Source organism: Lepisma saccharinum, chromosome 20 (genome assembly GCF_977018435.1).
Source record: "Lepisma saccharinum chromosome 20, izLepSacc3.1, whole genome shotgun sequence".
Classification (NCBI taxonomy): Eukaryota; Metazoa; Arthropoda; class Insecta; order Zygentoma; family Lepismatidae; genus Lepisma; species Lepisma saccharinum.
In genome coordinates this window covers 21901606-21925119 of record NC_139248.1, presented here as the reverse complement: position 1 = coordinate 21925119, position 23514 = coordinate 21901606, and the positions used below count along the sequence as shown (strand labels likewise).

Here is a 23514-nt window from a genome sequence, read left to right as displayed (position 1 = left end):
GTACCTAACAACCATTTTGGTACTCAATAAAATAATCTAATCTTCTTTTCACAATTTCTTAAGTTGTTTTTATACAAATTTTAGTGATTGTAGCTAGATAAGCTAGATAATGAGTACATGCTGTTATCTATCTTATTATGTCATATTTTTACTTGTTCATGCAATAATAATAATTTATTGACCTATTTTAATACAATTGTTATTACATGCGAGACATTTGGTTCGAAGCCCTCTAGAATTGTTTTTATGGGATAGTCACGAATATGGTGTCGTGAGTGAGGATCGAACTGGACGGTCAACCCCTCCTTGGAAATTGGCATTATTAATTGTACATTACAAAAAGCAATAAACATACTGTGTTGATAATAAATAACAGAAATAAGGTTCGGTTAATTAGCATTCTAGCAGAATATCCAAAACATTAAAAATGAGTTAGCTCAAAGAATTGAGTGAAACGTCAGAACCCCAAGTTTTCGTATGCTACCATTTAATCCAAAGAATATACGGTCTATGAGTTTTCAAAATTCCAGAAATCAATTTTTTTATGACAGATAACATAAGGTAAACTTAATGACTAAAAGTTTCCCCCATACTTCCCAAATGTTCCCTAAAACGAAGTGTGTTAAAGTTAGTACCATGCATTTCAATACATTAACAGCGTGATGTGTGGAAAAATTAAGAAAAACAGCCCACTGGACATTCAGTGATCTGGTGTATGGAGTAAAAGAGAATCCCAAGATTACAATAACATTAATAATAGCTTGTCACAAACATTATTTATAGTTATTTTTAGTTATTAATAATTTTATATTTAGCCTATTAATTTTTAAATAATAAGAAAAATATTTAATTTTATATCAACGGCCTGACCTCTCATACAAAAGTTTCTGACGTAGCTCATGGTCATGAAAAAATTAAACGTGAAAGGATTCTGCTCGAAGAGGGTACAAAGATGGGCGTCGCCAGAAATATTTGCAGGGGGGTCGGGTAAATAATAAAAGTTGAATAGTAGATAAATAATAAGTATAATTACCACGGTTATAAATGTAGTTATACAATAATAAATATTATAAACTAACAAAAATAAATTTTATTCATAATAATAATAATATTTATTATTATATAAATGTGGAGACTCGATCCACCAAACGAGTGAATACCAGCACAACTATTTTCCATTATCTCTCTTGCATTTTATGCAGTTAGTATCAGAAATGCATTTTGATATTACTTTTGCACGTCTCCTTCAAGAAAAGGCTTTAAATGTTAGGGGGATTTTTTTCACAAAGTTTGTTGTGTAACCTCTCACCTACAACTGTAATTATTAGAATTTTGAAAACTGTGGAACCATTTGTTCTTTGGATGAAATGGTAGAATGTAACCTTGTTCCTGTATTTTTCACTGAATGTTTTCGATCCAATGCATTTTTGCTTAGATTATTCTGTTGAAATACTAACTAAATGAACTTTATTTCTGTTCTTAACAAGAAGAGTAACAAACTTTCGGGTTTCTTGTATTTTCAAATGAAGAATGTCGATTTCCAGGGTCCGTTCGACCCTCCTCCCGACTCCCACGGTACAAAGGCAATTTTTGGGGTATTTTTATCTTATTTTGCGTAGCTTTCCTGCAACTTTAGGCCAAAGTCGTGGGTGTCGTGTCGGACCTGGGACATACAATATATACGGGATTTAGATTTATAGCCAAAACTTTTCAGATCTGAAAAAAAAAAATCAAAATAAATGGGAATTTTTCAACAGTTACACCCCCCATATGTACATAATTAATTAATATAACAATACATGTATTTTTGTTATTTTGCGTCGCTTTTCTGCCAATTTTGGATATACGCGACGATGAGGATGATAAATAGATTAAATTCGTGAAGGCATAAGGACAAAGGAACGCTCATGTCCATACCGGGAGTCGAACCCGAGAACTTCGGGGGCGAGTCGAAAAGTCAATCAATTGACGTGCTTATGCACGGCAATATGATATCCAGACGCTTCGAAAGGTGACACTGGAACACCCCACCCCCCCTTTTTACTGGAATTTTGTTTCAAATAAACAGTGCCAAGCCAACACCAACACATCATCAATTAAACAAAAATACACAAAAATATATGTTCCTAATTTGTTTCAAGTCTTTTCTTAATTTTTATATCGACTGTTTTTTGAAGACTCGAGACGAGGCGTCGAGACTTACCTTTCGAGATCGATACGAGAATTTACAAACCGAGGAAAGATCGAGAGAACGAAATAACCATCCTTAGTCACGAGGCCAAACTGCGACCAATATCGTTTCCTAAATAAAATACAACGACGTGCAAGAAGTACTCAACAAGCAGAAACGTAAATTCATTAAACAACCCAACAAAGATGGCAACAGAAAAGCGCTCTTTATGGACGCAGAATAAACATGTAATGCTTTCATGTCGTGTGTCACAGGCTATTAAATCCTTACGGTACCAAGACTGCGTTGTTTATTTTATTGTCTTGCAAATCTCCATTGTATTTCCTTAGCTGAATTGCAAGTGCGAAGCAGTTAATGCTTATGAAAGACAAAGGCACCACTATGATGGAAGAACTGAAAAAGGTCTTGGCTAAACTCCACACTTTTCTTGGTTTCCTGCCACGATATTTATAGGATTTTTAAAAAATTAGTTCTCACACAAGGTGAATACATACAGGCGGGCCCATTGAGCAATCTTGTGCGGGAATTTTTGTGTGGCGTAGCTTGGAGGACCTCACAATTATCCACAAATGATTCGTCTAGAGTGCCCTTTCTTTCCAATGTGCTTCATAGGAATAATTCAACGTGATTTAACTCACAAGTGGGGAATGAATTTCGTCAAACTGTCACAAATATAACTATTTTTCCGAAAGTCAAGAACCTCCACAACGTAACGTCACCTAATTGTGTTCCTTGAATACATTGGATGGATCAATCTATATACACTCACCCTGGTTGTTACGAGTTGTGATATACCACAGGCAAGAAAGAGTCTATGCTTTCAAAACTGGTCAACTTGAAGCGACAAAATATCTGCTTGGGAAAATTAACGAGTCCTGAGAATTGGCTAGCCCAGTTGCTTCAGCCAGCCGAACCAACGCCCTCTTATAAGAAGGCCCTTGCAAATTCTCTTTGTTTAAATAATACGTCATCATTGGTGGTCGTGAATCGCAAACACGATATGAGCCTCATAGTTGCAAATAAACGTTAAGTATGCAGTAATTGACACAGTATGTAGTGTGGATAAAGTGTAATAATTAAAAACTAGCCACAACGTGTTGCGAACCAGGACCTCCTGTGATGATGTTGCAGCTACACAAAAAGTATATGCACAGACTTCGCTGTAAGGCATGGCCGAAACTCTTTACAGCGGTCGATGGCCATTAATATATTTCTCCATAGATTTAATGTTTCCCTGTCACAGCAGGAACTGAAAATGTATTCCTTTCACTCTGCTGTTTTTGTACATACATCGTACAGAAACAACGAATTCAACCTAACATAGTTTTCTAATTTTTAATGCGTCTCTATAAAATTCATGTAAGAATATATAGACTGAACTGATATTTGCATGGTGGCAAAGCTCCCGCGTAACCGAAAGTTAGTCCTTTGTCCTTTCGTAAGAATCGAAAGATTTCGATGCTGAAATCGTGACTGCATTTGGCAAGCTACTTGAAAACAAGCAATGGACTCTGCTCAAGAATGCTAAATAATAGGGAACGGTGCATGATGCCCTAACCACGCGTCACCCAACAAAAAAGAAAGAAAACTGGAGATTGTTTTGTTTTATAACTGTAAAGCTCTTTGCCACAAGCTAGATTTCCACTTCCAAATGCTGCTTTAGGAATCAAATCAGAAGTAAAACTTACTTGCTTTCCGCCTTACTGCACAAATGCTTTTGCCAACTATACACCGTTCGCTACTTGCTTCTGTACTAGACGCAACCTGCCAGAAACGACCCTGAACTGCGTTGAAGACGATACACTAATGGCCGTGTGCACCAACGCCGATTATTTTGAAGTTCAGATGAACGAGATCAATTTTAATCCACTCTAAATTAACTTAGTTTAAAGATTTACATTGCACCAACGAAAAACGAAGTTCAGAAGATTCCGTTCAACTGATCCGAAATTAATTTGTAAGGCTATACCTGATTGGTTGGCTAAAACAAATTACAATCAAGAACCGCATAGAGTAGTGTCATGTGTTAAAGTATCAACATGTAGGAGAAGAAAGTAATTCAGGCTGCAAACTTCTCTCAAAGCAAAATGGATAATAAATCTTTTCCTGCTCCCACAAAAATAGGCAATAATTAGGCTGGAGAGTTCAATGAACTACCACTGGTAGTTACACTGGTAATGATCAGGCTGGAAAGTTCATACGAACTAACCGATCACTGATTCATGAGCGTTAGATCTGAGCGTCATCCCGGTGAATATAGGTTCGTGGAGGGGGGATCCCGGTGAAGATGTCGGACCAATCGGGTGGCGCGTCTGCTGGGTGTGCGCTTCTTGTTAACTAACTCTAACCAAGCTGGGTCCAGTTCGAGCCCCGTGTCGCGATTAAGATTATATTTTTCCTCATGAATGGCTATTGCTTCCTTGATAATGCGGTCCCAGTAGTTCGAAGTTTTGGCTATGATTTTTGTGTTGCTGAAATCTGGTCTATGTCCCTCGTTGATTGAATGTTCTGCTAGTCCCAACTTTTCAGGGTGGAAGTACTTGATGTTGCTTTGGTGTTCTTTACAGCGCCGTTCTATTGTCCTACCCGTTTGCCCAATGTATGCTTTCCCGCATTTACAGGTAATCCGGTAGACTCCCGGTGATTTGAGTCCTAACTCGTCCTTGGGGTTACGTAGTAGGCTTCTGATCTTCGGAGGTGGTTTGTGAATAGTTTTTATGTTATGCTTCTTGAGGATTCGGCTTATTACTCCGGAGAGATTTCCGGTGTAAGAAAGGATGGCTATCTTCTGGTCAGCTTTGTCCGTGTCCCCTGATGTGTCCGGATTCCCTGGTGTGTCCGGATTCCCCGATGTGTCCGGATTCCCCGATGTGCTGGTCTTCTTGGACAGTACTCGTTTTAATGTTTTGTTGATGTTGAGTTCCGAGTACCCGTTCAGTTTGAAAGTCATGCGAAGATGCTGTATTTCTTCTGATAGATGCTCCGCGTCGCTGATGGAGATGGCCCAGTGAAATAAAATAGAAAGTACTGTAGCTCGTTGAGACGGTTGGTGAACACTGCTGGCATTGAGATATAAATCGCTGTGAGTCGGTTTCCGGTATGCACTGTGTCCCAAGGATCCGTCTGGCTTGCGTTTGATGAGAATATCCAGGAACGGCATTCTTTTGGCTACGAAAGTGCACAATTTAAAATTATATGTTTATATTTCTGATAGTTGTAAAAATGGAAAAACTAAAACACTACACATTGCAAGATTTTCCAAAACTACGGGGTAATTCTGATCATTGACGGGGCTATTCTGATCACTTGCAAAATCACATGTCTAGATACATTTTCCACAAATGATTTTTTTCTTTCCAAAAGCCCCGACACATATTTCATGAAACCAAGTGTCACCTTTAACGGCACTTTCGTTGGAGTAGTACAACTGACCGCAAAATCCGCAAGGGATATTTTCTTCATCGTTACCGACTTTCTTAGTTTGCTGTCGTTTTTTCATTTTCTTCCCTACAGGCGTATGCTCGTCAGATGTTAAATGACATGCTCCAACTTTTCTTCTCCATTGTTTTGTCTTTTCTGGCTTGGTGGTGGGAGATGGGATTATTTCAGAGAATGGTGAAGTGGAAGAGAATCGTAACGATCGTAAAATCCCCAAAAGCCGATATTTCTTTCATTGGTTGGCTACACTGCGCTATACAACTTTGGCGCCACGAACGTGTATAACTAACAACTAATATACCTACCCCATTGTTACATATATAGTCAGTGTGGTATTTAAGAAATTTCCAGTGGGGGGAAATACCACTGACTGTCCAGGGACAGAATGAGATAATGACTTCAAGCCATATAACATATCCCCCATGGATAAAATTTAGCAAGCAGAGGGGGACACAAGTACCCAGAGGGGAGGAAATCCCCCCATTCCCCTTACAAATATCACCCTGTATATAGTTACTCACTTACTCATGATAATGTGGCTGGTACAGCTTACGTTCTAAAGGTTATCTGTTTAACTATGCGAAAATGCACATGCAGAGTACATACCTTGTTTCCAAAACCAATTTTTTACAGGTATATCAATTTACAAACAGCAGAAATGTCGTGCGCATCTCAACCGTGTAGGTTCTCCTTCTCCACTGATGCCATGCAGTTTGCCAACCCGAGCATTAACAATGCGCTAAGATGGAATATTCTTTCGTCGATCGATATAGCCCCGTGATCGATATAGCCCCGGGCTACCCTATTTCATTTGAAGTTCCAAGCTGAGAATACATTGCAGCAATTAGTATGAACAAGATACAATGAAGCCTTTCTCATGATTTTTTAAAGTTCTAGTCTTCAAAATAAACAGATTGAAGGAATATTTATAAGTCGCTTATGTCAGACACTTCGAGAACTGAAGGATGGAAGGAAGCAGCCATAAAAAGTGATTATCGTTTACATATTACACTATTATTCCAACTCTTTATACACTTGGTAAAGAAAATTTTCACGTTGATACTCACGTCATCGAAAGACTAATTGTATTTATTGCAAACATTCTGTATAAAGAAACGAACTACTTGTGCACTTTTGGGATAGTATGTACACAGTTCAGCGACAAGAAGAGTGTTCTAGCAAGAAATCTACATAGTTCCGTGGTGAGTTGGGTGGGGGATAGCTCCCACCGATATACTTCGTATGGATTTTTCTGAAAATCCTCGGGTCTTTTTATTTTTTTATTTATTCTTTTTATTTCACACACAACGCAATAAACACGCGGGTACAGATTTCTCCTCTGAAATTGAAACCGCATACAATTTTCAAAATGAATGAAATGGGATGGATTAATGCAAGTTTTGTTCAGATGCACGTAGGGTCTTGGTGAAACTCAGCAATGAACTTTATGAAAGCAACTTCTGTATGCTGATCGACGAAAGACCTTCAAGCTGGAACATCCTTCAGAGCTGTCTACATACTGAAATTGGAGAAATGAGAAAGTGCCAGAAAGAAAGTTACGTACGTGCATTATCTGCCCCATGTGAAGATCTCAGTCCTGAAAGTGAATGGGTTTAGTAGCGTTTCACTCGAAAGTCGACCTTTATATGGGAATACGAAATAAAGTGTACACAAAAATCTTGAATAACAAACAGATGCCTCGTAAACAAAGCAACTTGGTATTTAACATTGACGCTCTGGGAAAGGAAAGAAAATTAAAGATGGTATCTAGAGTCCACGACCTTGGAATCGATCACAAGTTTCCTATAAAGTGCAAGAGTTGAATACAAAATCTGCAATTCAACGGTCTTGTTGTATGAAGTATGGATACACTATGCCGTTTGTTAACCTTTAAGCAAGAGCTCTAATCCAAATATTTTTTCGAGGGATTCCCTCTCACCCCACGACTTGACCTGATCCTCATGACTCGCCAAACTCCTTGTGCTTCCTCATCCTCATAAGCAATGATGTAGTTTAAAAAATTTCACAGGGTATTCGCAAGATTTCGTGAAACGTTAAGTAAGTGTAGACCATTAATTTTGGATTTGATTTGGTGTTTTAAGTCCACTTTATGCACAGTAAGGCTAATCGGGACTGGACCTACAGTTTTAAAGTGGGATCCGAACCACTTGTGCCACCACCGGGTATCGAACCCGGGACCCCTTGACTACAAGGCGACGGTACCACTGCGTCATGGGAGAGGCCAATTAATTTTGGATTACGTTTCCATTATATATATGGATGAAATCAATTTACTACTACAAAAAATACAATGAGGATGATATACCCAGAATTGGCATAAAAGACGAATGCAATAGAGAGAAGGCATTTTTATAATAGAGGGTTAGGCACGAAAAACCGGCCCGCCTCATATCACTTGGTCTGAAACAAAACTTTCCCCTTAAATTAATTTGCTTAGAAAAACAAGAGCAGGCGCAGATGCGGTGAGAGGGTGACGTGGTCAGATGGGGAAAGAGTGGAATGGGCGAATGTAGAAGAAATAATAGTTTGAGAATGTCTGACAAGATTAGGCCTTTCGTGCCCAACCCTGCAGAAAATATGAAAGGCGTGTTTTTGTAATAGTATTTAAGCATACGATAGTATATTTAGGTTGCAGTACAGCATCTTATTGTATTTTATTCTCTTGTTGGTGGTGCTTTTGTGAATTATTAGTTTGTATACTGTTCACAGCTTTAATAATACTGCTAGTTACACTAAAATGAAAAACTTGGGGAGAATACTTGCATATAAAGGGGAAAATGAACAGAAAAAAATAGCAATTCTCTATTTTTTTTTATTCTACAACTGTGTTTAAAACTGAAATACAAGCGACTTCAATTGTCGCTTTTAACGATAAGAGCCTTAATAGTCCGTCGCCAATTGTTGCGGGAAAAAGAAATAAGGACATTACTGAGACTTTTACATGGGGTTTCTTCCATACTTCGAAATCCCAAGTCATGTCAAACTTCTGCATAGTACTCAAGACCTGCAAACAGAGACGAAGCAAAAGTTTTTAGTGTTAGCAAAAGTTATACTAAAATTAACGGTACACATTTGTACAAAATGATTATAGTTTTGTCAAATAATGACGATAAAATGTTCATTTGCATTATACATTCACACCCTCTCCCCGTTCTCAACATTATGTTTCCGATCATACAAACGAAACGAAAGTAGAACTAATGAGTAAGGTTAACCAGAGGGTATACGGAGTATATTGCCGTATACACTTGACTAAAATCCTGTTCACAAGTCTTTCGCAAGGTGAAGGTGAGGTCTGCTCTCATGAGGGTCACCATCCGATGATGAACACTCTGCCATTTGTGTGGGTAAAATTTCGTACCCAAGGTTTCCTCCTGCTACGGTGCCTGTTCCTTGTAGCAACAGTATAGCTGTTCCAATAACAACTGGACCTTTAATAGATTTTTGTTATTTAGCGTCGCTTTTCTGAATCTAGGACAATTGCGATGAAACCAAAATCATGGACAATTGCGATGAATTTGACGGTGAAGGCCACTTTACAAATTAATGGTAGGACAATTGCGACCATCAGGACCTAACCTAACCTAACCAAAGGCGCCACAAACTAATAATGCTGTAAGAGGGCCACTATTTATATTTTGAGCCTTGGCAACACTGATTGAAGTTAGGCGCGATTTGACGTTTGCACGGAATCGTCTGGCATTATTGACCATAACGTACTTCAAATGTTTTGTCAATAGCTTGATTTGTGTTGTTTATGTTGCCTTGGAGATTGCGCGACAACAATAAAATGGAATTAACTCGTGAACATTTTCGTGCGATGATTTTTTACGAATTTTCGACGTGGATTATCAAGTTATCAAGACAAGAGTGCATCGATCAACTTACTTCCACATATGGCGATGAAGTCCCATCCTTTGCCACTGTGAAACGCTGGTATAACGAATTTAATCGTGGCCGCCATTCGCACACCGACGAGATTCGCGAAGGTCGTCCAAAATCAGTTGTTGTTCAAGAAAACATTGATGCTGTGCAAAACCTAATACTGCAAGATCGTCATGTGACATACTCTGAGATTGAGGCAACCATAGGCATTAGTTCCACCAGCATATATAAAATATTACATCATAATTTAGCTGTGAGAAATTTATGTTCTCGTTGGATCCCACACAATTTGACAAAAACTCAAAAAGACGCTTACGTCAATTGGTGCAAACAAATGCTCAATAAATACAATCGTGGTGCTTGAAAAGACGTATATAAGATTGTAACAGGTGACGAATCATGGATATATGCATATGAGCCGGAACGTAAACAGCAGTCGACAGTATGGGTGTTTCAAGATGAACCCAATCCAACAAAAGTTGTTCCCCGCTCGAAGCACATCGAAACAAATGGTCGCCTGTTTTTTCTGGAAAACTGGTCATGTGGCAACTGTGCCCTTAGGGGAACGTATAACGGTAAACTCTGAATGGTACACAACAATTTGTTTGCCAGAGGTCTTCGGTCAAATACGGAAAACAAACAAACGCCGTCGGATCATTCTTCATCAAGACAATGCCAGCTGTCACACATCTCGTCTAACAACCGACTTTATGAACAGTCAAAAAATCGAATTGATGGGTCATCCGCCGTACAGTCCTGATTTGGCACCCAATGACTTCTTCTTGTTCCAGAATGTCAAGAATAAATTGCGTGGACAACGATTTTCGTCGGCGGAAGACGCCGTTGATGCGTTCAAAATCCATATTATGGAGGTGTCTCAAGAAGATTGGAAAAACTGCTTTGACAAATGGTTCGAACGAATGCAAAAGTGTATTGACCATAAAGGAGAATACTTCGAAAAACAATAAAGCAGTTTTCAATGCCAATTTTTTTCATTGTTAGGCTCAAAATATAAATAGTGACCCTCGTAGAAGGTTGGAACAACAAAATAAAAAGGTGGCTTCGAAGACCTCATCCAAAAATTCATGATGTTCTGGTCTGCCTCAAGAGCCAAGCAGAAGACACCAACATCAAGTCCATGCGCATGGAACTTAATATAGAAAGTCAGAAAAGGAAGAATTGATTGATTGATTGATTTGATTTATTTTACTTCGCTTTTTGTGCCACTTTTTGGCTAATTTGCGAAGATGGGGATGAGGGATGATATGATGAATGGACACTCACAAACATCCATGCCCAGGCCTGGATTCGAACCCGGCACCCCTGGCGTCGTAGCATTCCCTGCTAACCACTCTGCCACGGGGGCCGGCCAGAGAAGGAAGAAGCGTGACATTATAATGGACGAGAGAGTTGGAAAGTATATTCGCACATATGAGGAAACGGGCCACTTCAAAAGGTGTCTGTTGGCTCTAGCCCGTGACCAAAAACTTGATTGAACCAAATTCCCAGTCGAAAATATCAAAATTTCACATAATTGTCTTTTAAGAGGTATTGTAGGGGTTATTAAGTCACCCTTCAATTTGATAGAAGATTTAGAATGTCATTGCAATCGTCCACCCGACCTTTCACTTCTGTGTTCATCGCAATTGTCCGGCTACCGCTTTTCTGCAGAATTTTGGCTGATCGCGAAGATAAGGATGAATGATGATATGATAAATTGGCGAAGAGACACTCACAAGGAACTTCTGTAGCTGATGAAGAGATGGCAGTATCGCTAGCCAAATGTGATTCAGTGTCCCCCGATAAACAATTTCTTTGTCACTTTTAGTTATCCATCTCAACCGCAAGGTTCACTCTTCTTGGCGGCCATGGCCATCGAAACAAGAACGTACTGATGGTATTTTGTGCACCCTTCTGCCCATCTAAACTAAATTCTATATGCAGGGCACTGGGTAGATGTATTTAACTAAAACCCTTCATCTGAATAATTCTTACCCAAGGAACTGGAATGCTGAGAATTTTCACTCATACCATTCAGTGTGGTAATCAAAGAAGAGGGAGCATTATTTTAAGAACATTAATTGCAATGTAATGAAAGATTTGCCACTTTAACTCATCTCGTGACAATTTATCTTCCCTTTTACTATCCCCTATGTTGACAAAAATGTTCAGTACCAACTAACCAGCCGCTCCCTTGACATGGGCAGCGCGTGCTACTCCTGGGTATATGTCGTGTTTTAACAACTGGTGTTTGAAAAAGAACTCCCTAGTTTTAAGTATAAATTTAATAGGGAAAGTAATGAAAAACTTACATCAATGAGTACATATCATGAAAGAGGATTCCTTCAAGTTTTGTTCAATGTTAGTACACCTCAACGTGGGATCCATTTGTTGCCCTGCACACGTCGAGATGATATTCCACTTCTCGCCACGTATTCACCGTAACTGTCCCAACCGCAGCGACGATTCTTTCCCGTAAATGATTGATGTCTCTGATCCTAGCACTGTACACTACATATTTTATGTGGCCCCAAAAGAAAAAGTCCAGTGGGGTTAAGTCTAGGCTTCGTGGTGGCCAAGGTATTGGGCCAGCCCTGCCTATCCACCTTCCTGGAAAGCGAGTGTTAAGAACCGCACGCACCTGTTTACTGTAATGATTTGGGGCGCCATCTTGTTGGAAAAACACAAGCCGCCCCTTTTCCGCCTCAATATCGTCCATTTGGGGAAAGACGTACTCTGTCAACATGTCATGGTAAACGTCCCCGTTTATTGTTTTTTCTACAAAAATGAAAGGACCAACCACACGATCTTCCATCAAACCGCACCAGACATTAAGTTTGGGAGAGTCACGTTGATGCTGAATAACTTCATGTGGATGCTCTGCCCCCCAAATTCTACAATTATGACGATTAACTGTTCCACTGACATGAAATGTAGCCTCGTCAGAAAAGAGAATGTTTGGTAAAAAATTGTCATCATCATCAATTCTGTGTAGAAAGTCAACAGCAAACTCATACCTTTGGATTTTATCAGTAGGTTTCACTTCATGTAACAGTTGCAATTTGTAGGTGCGCAACTTTAGTCTTTTACGAACAACATCATACACTGTACCTTTAGGCACTCCTAATTGTAGACTACGTCTGGCCAATGACTTCTTCGGGCTCCGAACACACGAAACACGGATCTGTTCAACAACATCTTCGGAAGTTCTCGGTCTACCTGGTGATTTACCTTTTAAAACACTACCGGTTTCCTTTAAAGACTTTAGCCAATGACGGATAGTTTTTGCTGTAGGTGGTTCACCACCATACTGACGTCTAAAATTACGTTGCACTGTTATAACTGACTCAGTTTTCACAAACCAAATAAACACACTGCGCTTTCTGTTGCGGAGTACACATTGTTGCTGAGTTGCTCTGCACTACACGAACGCCGGAACTGAACTGAGGGAACAAAGGAAAAAACACACCACTGGTGCCGTCTCAAGGTCAAGCAGACCTACCAACTGCAAGGGTGCCAAACTTGGAGAGTTGATGAATCAAACACCACAAACTAGAATACTGTATGTCACTTTGTACAGATTCTAGGACACATTAAAACTAGGGAGTTCTTTTTCAAACACGCTGTATAACACCTATCTCATTTTGGAACAATACGTGCTTCAAAATACATTGGTGATATGTTTTCCGGGGTGTAGGGTGTAGCCTAGCACTTGCTCAAACATCCAAATGTCAACCTCACTTCCACGTAGCACAGTGCGATCCGTAAGTATTGCTCAGCAAATGGCCCATGACTATTTTCATTGGTTATTATCTTAATCCTACGTATTTCTGTATTTTCACGTATGCTGGTTCAGAGGTTGTAAGCAGATTAGATTGTTTCGTGTTTTGTGTCAGTTCTTGAAGCTCTCGTTGCATAAAACAGACTAACGTGGTGATGGACAATTTGTCTGGGAATACTTAGGATACCACTGTACACCCTGGACTACATTTTCACACTAACTAGGCTCTGGCGTCTGGATCCATGGCCAGTATAATACTCTAAGGGACTTATGTGCTGTCCATATGTCTTTGTGATTGTCCATTCATCTAGTTCATCTTATGAGCATTCATCCTCATCTTTACAATTAGCCAAAAGTGACAGAAAGGCGAAGTAAAATTATTCGTTCAATCATAAGTTGTCCACGCCGCCTTTTACAAGTAGTAACAGCGACAATAATGAGCATTTAACTTTATCACAGAATCTTAACTTTTTATTCGAATATTACTTTAATGAATACCAAGGAAGACATGGAGCTCCTATCTTGTAGGATAATATTTTTCCCAGAAATCGAACAAATAACCGGAAGTAATCAATCCTGTTCCATCAGCATATAGTGCGGACTGTCTCTACTTAGCATTTTAAAACATATTTTTTTGTTTATACTTGTTTACCTTCATTACAATTACAACTTTGCAACGCAAATTTGAACGATTGAGCAAATCCGTGCATCCATAATTCATGTACTGCACTATAACCTTGGAATCGACAAGTTGCTACGATTGTGTGAATTCTGTACCGCAGAAGCGAAAGAAAAAAGAGAAACGGGAAATATTGAAGGAATTCACAAATGCATTCGGAATGCAACTGTGAAATATCCACATCGTGATGCAAGAGAATGTAGTGAAACCAGAGTTTCGATGCGCAGAAGACGTGTAGTAATCCCTGAAGAATGTAAAAAAAGTACATTATCAAGGGAGTGGAATAGGCGTGGTAATGGCCTAGAACACAGTTACAATGTGGGCAACCACACAAAGCCACATCGCCACGTTTCTGCCAAATATAATACCGTACAAAGATGGAGTACATTAAGCAAGACATCGCTAATCACTTGTGCGCAAATCGTTAGTTCCCTACGAGCATGGTTATTTTGCACAATCAGCGTTAACTTCCTTATTATACATTTCACGGAAACGCGAATAGTTCGTGAGTAGGATCTGGCAACGTTGCTTCTCCGTGTCCTTCCTCGTCCAGGCCATGACAAAACAGGTCCAACTTAACGGACTCTCGCATTCTTCTATCAACTTCTTTTTTTCTTGCTATTAATTCCTTTCACTGCTTCCTCCGTGGGCTTGGCAGGGAGTGAATTCAATCCTTTATCCGCTGCATGTTAAGTAATATCAACAGTTTTTGCCCGTTTCGCGAGGACAAAACTAAAAACCAGATGGCAAGCGAAGATGACCTGCTAGGCTACTGAAGAGAGATATTTCCGAGTTGAATAGGGGAACTTAAAAAGCCTATAATGGCAGTGGGAATAAAGTTAATAGAACGAAGCAGCCATATTCTGTACAGAAATGTGAACGTATGTATGTAGAGTGGATTGCATAAGTGAAAAACGAACCCGGGACCCGTTGATTCGAAACGACGACGTTACCACTACGCCATCGTAGAGGCCCCCTTGAAAATTACAGTTTGATGCATAGGCGCCGACTCCATGCGGCTTGGGGGGGCTCGAGTCCCCCCAATATTAACAATGTGGGGGCAGAGCCCTTCAAATAATTTTGCTTAAGAGGATCTAATGTATTATTTTGCTTCTCTTGTAAAGTTTACTATGAATTGTGCCACATGAACTTAACTTTAAATACACATTTAAAATTTTCTAGACCATCAACTTTGGGGGGCTGAGACCGCTAAACCATCAACTTTGGGGAGGCTATGACCAGAGACAGCAAAACACATGACTTATTACTATACTAAGTATGTAATTATGAGTATTGTTAAAATTTTTACTAAAAAGAGTTTCAAAAGACGATGTGCATGAACTAGGGTAGTGGATGGGACGTTCGGGCTACAAATGGCTCTCACGTGACATTCAGAACGAGATCATTGATATATTAGGGAGATCTGTTTTGCGCTCCGTGGTAGCAGATATTATAGGTCGGGAATATTTTGTTATTATGGTTGACGCAACTTGTGACATATTCATCCGTGGACAAATAATATTCTGCATTCGAACTGTGAATAAAAAAATTGATATTTTTGAAGAATTCATTGGCTTTTATTAGGGGTGTGCGGGACGGGATCGGGACAGAAAAAAATTCAATTTCTCGACTTACGGGAAATGTTAGAAATTTCCCGAAGCTCTGAAAATCTCAAATTCTACACGTCATTTTCACTTTAAGTGATTTCTGGATTAAAAACTAACAATTTACGATAAGTTCCAGAAATTGACAATGCAGAAAACGTCGAGAAATAACGTCTGGATCGGGACGGGATTTCTTTTTTTCCCGATCCCGGTCCCGACTTTTCGGGATCCCGCACACCCCTAGCTTTTATGAGATTCCGAACACTGAGGCTAAAACTTAAAAAAGGGAGAGAGTGAGTCATTCATTAACTTATTTCAGTGATCAGAGCCCCCCCCAAATAATTTTGACAAGTCGGCGCCCCTGGTTTGATGTGAAAGGTCACACATCATAAGCACTGACTAAAATTGCCCCCTAACTTTTAAAGCTTTTTCTTGAACGAGGTGTGTACAAGTTAATAACAAAATAGAATAACTATGTATTTCATCACACTAACTGCATTAAATGTAAAATAATAATAACAGTTGTGCTTGATATTCACTCATCTCGTTTCTGGTGCATCGAGAAGAAAAATTAATTTGGAATAAAATTTATAATTTTTAGTTGTAATAATTATATCATAAGCATCATATTAATTATTGTTATTATTTGTACACGTATTCGAGTTGTCAATGGTTGACCTCCCCTGGCGACGCCCATGCCCCCGCCCACCCCCACACCCATAGGCGTGCGCACGGGAGGCAAGGAGGGGCAATTGACCCCCTAATCATGGACATCCGCCGATCTTTTTTTCACGGAGGGACAAGCAAGGTATTTTTCCATGGGACATATTACCCCGATAATAGTGTTGCCCCCCTCAAAAAACACCACTTGAATTTGAAATTATCTCATTCCTATATCCCCATTATAATAATTAATGTAAATTACTATGACTGATATCAAATTGTAGGTGTGAAATATATACTTTTAGGTTGACATTCGTTTTGTAAGGGGGAGGTGTGGCCATCCATACCACTCCCCCTTCCAGACGTCCATGCCCCTATATTACCACCTAGAAATTTAGTGTAGAAGAATCTTATCGCTGTTATTAAACGATATTATACTCTTGAAGAAAATGAAGTATTTTCAAGCCGATGAAATATCAAAGCAACTATGGGGGAAGGGCGTGCAGTTTGGCGACCACAGAGCGGCATTGCCCCCCAACCTTGGACGGAAATCATTTCTAGGGGCGCAAGGGGAACAAGCAATGAAGTCAAAAAAGCAAGACTGGAAGAATCTAAGAGCAGCAGGACAAAAGGATACTCAAGATGGTATTAATTTTCACTTGTTGCATTATTTCTTCCACACGGCCAAGAGCACCTGCAGGTGTTTACAGAGGGGCAATTGCCCCCTCGATTTCAAATTTTATCAGGAGTTGGTCCTGGGCGCGGAAAGATCTAAATAAAAAAATAAATAAAACGTAAAAGAAAATACCATGGCGTCCTGTGATGTTTTCTTGCGGCCCTTTAAATCAATATTGTTTTCAGTTTGCAAAAATTTGGATCTGAAAACTTTCTTGTTCGCGAAGCAATGCATTGTAATGAACAGAGACAGAAGTAAGAACAACTAAGTACTTCAGGATGTTGCTGCTAATACTGTTTTGTCTTAAATCCATGAACAATTGTTCGGTGGAAAAGGGGCGCGCACATTTCAGACAATTTATATCACTTTTGCTATTGGTTTGTTACGGGGCAGATGAATTGATTATGTAATGCATTTAAATTTTATATATATACGATCCACCCACCCATGCAATAGAACTAAAACAGTGAAATAAAATGAGGTTTTTCTTTCCCGACAGAACTTTCATCAAGGCTTTTGCCCCCCCCCCCCCAATCAGAGGGTCTGCGCACCACACCTGCTTCTCTATGTTGAACCATACAAGCACGTACCCTCCAGTCAAAAATATCCCAAATTCAACCAATTATCCCTCTCAGAAATTTCCCATTTCGAGCACCACATCAAAGTGATATATGACAACTTACTATTTATTCTCTTCTTAAATGCCAAATTTTAGTGTTCCATTCTTAAGCTGTGATTAAAATTGATGAAATGAAACTTGCAGAAATACAAGTGAATATTGAACAAGCATATTATAATTACAAGAAACATATTAGCATGCAATGTTAATTGGACATTTTTTCATTGTCTTTAATATTGTGCTCCACTGCCACTCGCACAACAATGGTGCAACTTATGCCCCGCCGGGGCAGTCCCGGTTTCAATGGGTATAAACGAGGGTGCCAAATCACAAGTCTATGATAGGTTCTATCCCTACCAATGGCCAAAAATAAACTGTTCACCTAGAGCAGTGGCGTGCTCTACGAGGGCTTAATGGGGATAATAACCCCCTCCCCTTGGCCCAGTATTCCTAAAGAAAAGAACGTCAAAGACAGGGATGGATGATAAAATTAAGGCTCGCTACATTAAAAAAAAGTATACGTACCCCTCCCCTGCTCATAAACCCTGGAGACGCCACTAACCTGAAGAAAAGAAAAGAGACGCTCTCTCAAAAGCGTTAGAAGTTGTAGAATCACTGGATTGATTGATTGATTTAGTTTCATTTTACTTCGCGTTTTGTGCCTCTTGGCTAATTTGCGAAGATGGGGATGAGTTATGAAATGATGAAATTGATGAATGGACATTCACATTCCAAGCGGGAATCAAACCCGGGACCATTAGCGTCGCAGCGCCATGTGCTAACCACTCGGCCACAGGGTCCGGCGTAGAATCACTGGACCGGAGTGCGAAATCAATGAAAACTAGTTGATGGGATCTTAATTTACACACACACATAGGCTATACAAACAAAAATATATTTGTAAACATAAATTATTATATAGATTTATTATGCTATTACATATACAAGTTATTAAATATTTAAACATTTTATTAATAAATAAATATAAAGTAATTCATGTGTTGTTTATGCAGTATATATCTTATTTGTAGATGTATTATGTAAAAGTTATTAAACATTTTTAAAAAATATTTTAAAATAAATATAGAGTAATTCATATGTTATATCAGATATTTGTAAAGTAGCAAATTAATTTCTTTACCAACGGGTTAAAAATGTCAATAAATTTACAAAATTGTTGAAATGGTGATGTATAAGTTTTTGTTTCGTTTTTGCTTTCTATTAATGAAATCATACATTTCATAGTTATATTTGTCTTGCATTCTTGCTTTACTTTTGTTGTGCTTATATTGTTATTGGTGTAGATTTGTTACTGGTCGAGAGAGAGAGAGAGAGAGAGAGAGAGAGAAAGAGAGAAAACACCACTACTTTGTGCGTGTTTTCGATATTATCCTTAATGAAATAGTTGAAATCAAAAACAATTGCTTATCTTTGTTTACATAACAAAAACTCTCCCTCCCAAGATTTTCTTTGTTTGGAATATTTTGAGGGGAAGGCTATTGGTAGGGAAATTCCCCCCTGTCTCCTCAGGATTTCGCACCCTGCACTGGACTGGGTCAACTCCAATTACGAATACATGCTTACAAAGAACCATTGCCACTAAAATTCAGAGAATTATTAGATATACATTATAAATTTAATGTTGGATTATAAGAAGTTATATCGACGGACGTGTCTTCTGTTGAAGCAATACAAAAATATTGGTTAGCCTACTTTTTGGCCACGGGTGCGAAATCCGGGGGGGACGGGGGGATTGCCCCCACCAACAATATTGGCCTCAAAAATCCCCCCACCAAAAATTTTCGGGGGGAGAGTTTTTGTTACAACAAACAAAAGCCAAGCAATTACTTTTAATTTCAAATATACTGTACTAAGAATAATATAATAATATCGAATACAAATTAGTGTAGTTGTGAGTGTTCAATGCTTTTTCTCTCTCAAGAGATCATTAACAAAGCTACATCAATACGCACAATTAAAGTAAAACAAGAATGCAAAACATGTGAAATCTAATTGATATATATTAACATAAACAGAAACTTTAAAAAGACTTACACATAATGAAACAACTTCAACTATTTCATAATTTATTAACATCTTTAACCAGTTAGTATAGGAATATCAATAATAATTATAATTATATAGTTTTAATTTAGTAATTTACTATTTATAACATTATAAATATGTATATCGTATAATTTATATGTATGTTTGTGGGGAGGGAGGTTTGTAGATTAAGGTCTTAAATGCTTTCGGACCCTGGGCCACGACGAAGCTTCTGTTTTGCTTAAAACCTTAAATATGAGTATCTTTCACGACTTCATTATGACACATAGCCGAATTCCGAAAAAGATCACATGGAACGCGTGTTACCCGATTTTCATCTGACACAATGAACTCGACCCGGGTTCTGCAACACGAGAAACTTTTTTCACGAGTTTTCCCATCGCTGTGGGAGTCTTGGCTGTTTCTCATGCGTATTAGTCAATGCAGTCGTTACAAAAGTTATTCTGCCTTGGGAGGCAGGAAACTGCTCCGCACGCCGGAGCACTTCGGGTTCGCGAAGGAACGTATAGAGGCTGCAGGAATGGTGGACGAAAATTAAACCCTCTTTTCCTTTTATGCACAACATTTGTTGTGTCGTCGAAAGCTGGGTGCATTTACGTTTAACAAGCCAAGCAAAATAGGCAGGGAACGGATTTTTATATCTTAACGTACAGTATATCTTAACATAACGCTACAATCAATGTTCTTTTGTATCTTTGAGAATCGTGGTATGCAAGTTCGAAAAGTTGTACATTTATTTCCCATATTTTATTTCTTTTTACATGTACTTTTCTATATTTTCAAACGGTGATGAATTCAGGGGTTGGCCCGGGAAGGGGGAAAATTCTCCCGAAAATTTCAATAACCTTGCATTCGGACAATCGCTAAAAAATGTGGCAACCATGACTTCAAAGTGTTGAAGTTTAAAAATGATAGTTAAGTATACCAAATCAAACTTAATTTAATTTCATATCCGAGGAAAGGCACAATTTTACAATATTAGCATTGTTTTATTAGTATTTGATGCCTTTGATAAGCTCGCGCATAAAATAACCCACCAGTTTCGCAGTACAACTACTTGAGTAGGAAAGACCTAAATTGCGCGTCATAGATGTTCCTTTAACTACAAAGAATATCGCTCAACTCAACGCTACGATGACAACGCTAAACGAGTCCACAAGGAACTATAATTACGATGATGAACCACTATTAAAGTAAATCAGGACATTATCCCTTGTACCCAATTTTTAACTGACGTTACTGTTTCTATTCTGTTGAAAGCATGAAGCGATCGTGACAATATCGATATGATCGATTCGAGTGATCCAGTTTCGATTACTTGCCAAAAATTTGTTCCGTATAGAGTACTGCATTGGACCACTTTCGCTCGAAAATACACGATCGAATCTCCCACGCTCGAATATATAGAATATCAAATATCATTTCAATGGGACAATAATCGTACAAATACACGTATGTGTAAAAATTCGTGCTGGTAGTTTCAGCCCATATAATTATCTATTCATTTTCACATATTGCTAATGTATTTGTAAGATAGACAAAATTACAATTTAACATGGAGATGATGACTATTGTTCACTCACTTCAGTTTCAATTTCACTGCATCTTTCACATCACGATCCATATTTGAAGGCCCGCTACTACAGAAAAATTACGGTTACATGTAAACTTCTGGACTTCGAGAGTATACCGATCGTTTGAATGTTCGAGCGTTATTCGCTCGAACGTAGAAACTGTCAATTCCGTAAGCCATCTAGCGTCATCCGTGCGAACTATTAGATGATCGAACAAAGAGGCCTCGATGCAGAAAGCTTTGCACTGGGATAAGGTGAATTTGTACAGGTCAGAGATATTCAAGCAACAAGTTTACGTGACGTCACCACTTGGCGGTTCTGGATCTTTCTGAAGAATAATAGCATTAAAATTTTAAGTTTCATGGAATTAGTTTTCCACTTACAAGGTAATTCAGAAGTTTGAGTTTCGACCTTGACTGTATCTAAGTTAGCCGAAAAATATAACAATATAGATCTGGCTTTTTCCTCAAATTTGTGAAAGCGTTCAACCTACGACCCCGAGCACGAAAAAGTGTCAGGTGGGCTCATCTGTACGTAGTCCACCTTAGCACTGAAAAAGAAAAAAACTTCCCAGTAACGTACTTCCGGTAAAAAAAAGTCGAGGGTTACGTAAGCTCGTCTTCAAGATAAATGTTAAAAGAAACAAACTCCCACGTAAATTTAATATGTGGGACACTATTGATCATGCAACCGTGTAAGAGAATGCCGGAAAATGAACTTGCTTGCGTTGTGCTTGACGTCAAAAACACGCGTTCGAATGGAAATATTTTCAATTATATGAATAAGAACACTTCCGTCAATGGAGGTATTTTGTTAGCGCAACAATCTTTGTACCTTTTCTCTTGGAGAGGTTGAAAGTGTATTAACCTTTCACATTTGGAAAAGGAGAACGGTACAGGCGATATTAACGATAGGACTGAGTTTTCAAAGTAAGATGAGTGTTTGAACAAGATGTAGCCTTCGAGTGTGTTTCAGTTAATCATTTATTCATTATTCGAAAAGCAACGCTGAATAACCAAAATACACACTAGCATAGGTGAACTGAATATAATGGAAAACTACTAGCTGCAGAATCATAATAGAAAAATTGATAATAAACATGTGGTATGTGGGTATAATGTGCTACAGCAAGACCTTTTCGCTAGATGGCTTACGGAATTGAGAGCTTCTTCGTTCGAGCGAATAACGCTCGAAGAGGCAATACGAGCGGTATACGCTCGAAGCCGAGTAGTACACGTAAACCGTCATTTGTCTGTGGTAGTGGGTTGTCAAATATGGATCGTGAAGTGAAAAACGTAGTGCAATTGAACCTTAAGTGAACATAGTCAGCATCTCCATGATGAAATGTAGTTTAGTCTATTTTACAAATACACAGCGATACATGAAAATGTAATAGAAAATTGTGGGCTGAAACTACCAAGTCGAATATTTTACAATGCGTCTACGACTATTTTCACATTAAAAAGTATATGGTCGAGCAGGGTGGGAGAACGAGCGAGAGAAAGGTGGTCCCATGAAGTACTTTTGTGGTATGTAAATTCGACAGTTTTCCACTCAATCGAGGCTTTGTCAAAGATTAAGTGTAGATAAGAGTATCGATTTTTTTCTTTTGGAATTAACGCATTGAAACTGCTGCCGAGCTGGTTGAGACTAAGTATTGGCTAGAAACTATCCGTTGCGGTAGATGCCTAAACGTGCCGATAATGAATGCGGCGAGCTACTATTACTTGCTGATCTTTTGCATTAGTTTTCCCAGCAGTAGAAAATTCAGATATGACTAACTTTTGTCATTGGAGAACATTTTACGCTGAACAATTTAATTCCAACATTCTGGTTATACATTTTGCACGGAATGTAGTTCAGTTTAGATTGCTGAGGTGCATCAAGAGACAAATAACGTCAGAAACACACCTCTACAAGAGCTCAGGCCCGTAGCCAGAAGTTTATATAGGGGGGGGGGGGGTGACTCATACCTTACCAACACGACCGTCGCCAGAAATATTTGTAGAGGAAGTCAGGCCACAGATAAAACTTGATTAGTACAAATTATAATGACAATAATAATAATTATTATTTTACAACAATAAGTTATTTAAAATATACCAATTTCAATCTAAATTTAATATTTCGTACAGTTACTATACTGAAAATCATAGTTATTGTATTTTGTTATTAACTTTTATACAATCGTTAAAAAAAGCTTTAACAGTTAGTGGTAAATTTTACTCATAAAGTTTATATTCTGTGACCTCTCGCAAAGAAAAAAGTTTTGGAAGCTGTGGATCCATTTATTCTTTGGATTAAATGGTAGAATAT

At 38.6% G+C, this 23514-nt stretch overlaps 1 protein-coding gene across 1 annotated transcript; it reads right to left on the bottom strand.

Moving 5' to 3' along the window:
- Positions 1 to 4433: 4433 nt before the first annotated feature.
- LOC146003377 (uncharacterized) lies at positions 4434 to 5351 on the bottom strand. The gene has a single exon (XM_083141658.1). The coding sequence runs from the start codon at positions 5349 to 5351 to the stop codon at positions 4434 to 4436; it is 918 nt and encodes a 305-aa protein (XP_082997784.1).
- Between the last annotated feature and the right edge of the window lie 18163 nt (positions 5352 to 23514).

Coding starts and splice junctions, on each gene's coding strand:
- LOC146003377 (XM_083141658.1), bottom strand. CDS start 5,351: ATGCCGTTCCTGGATATTCTCATCAAACGCAAGCCAGACGGATCCTTG.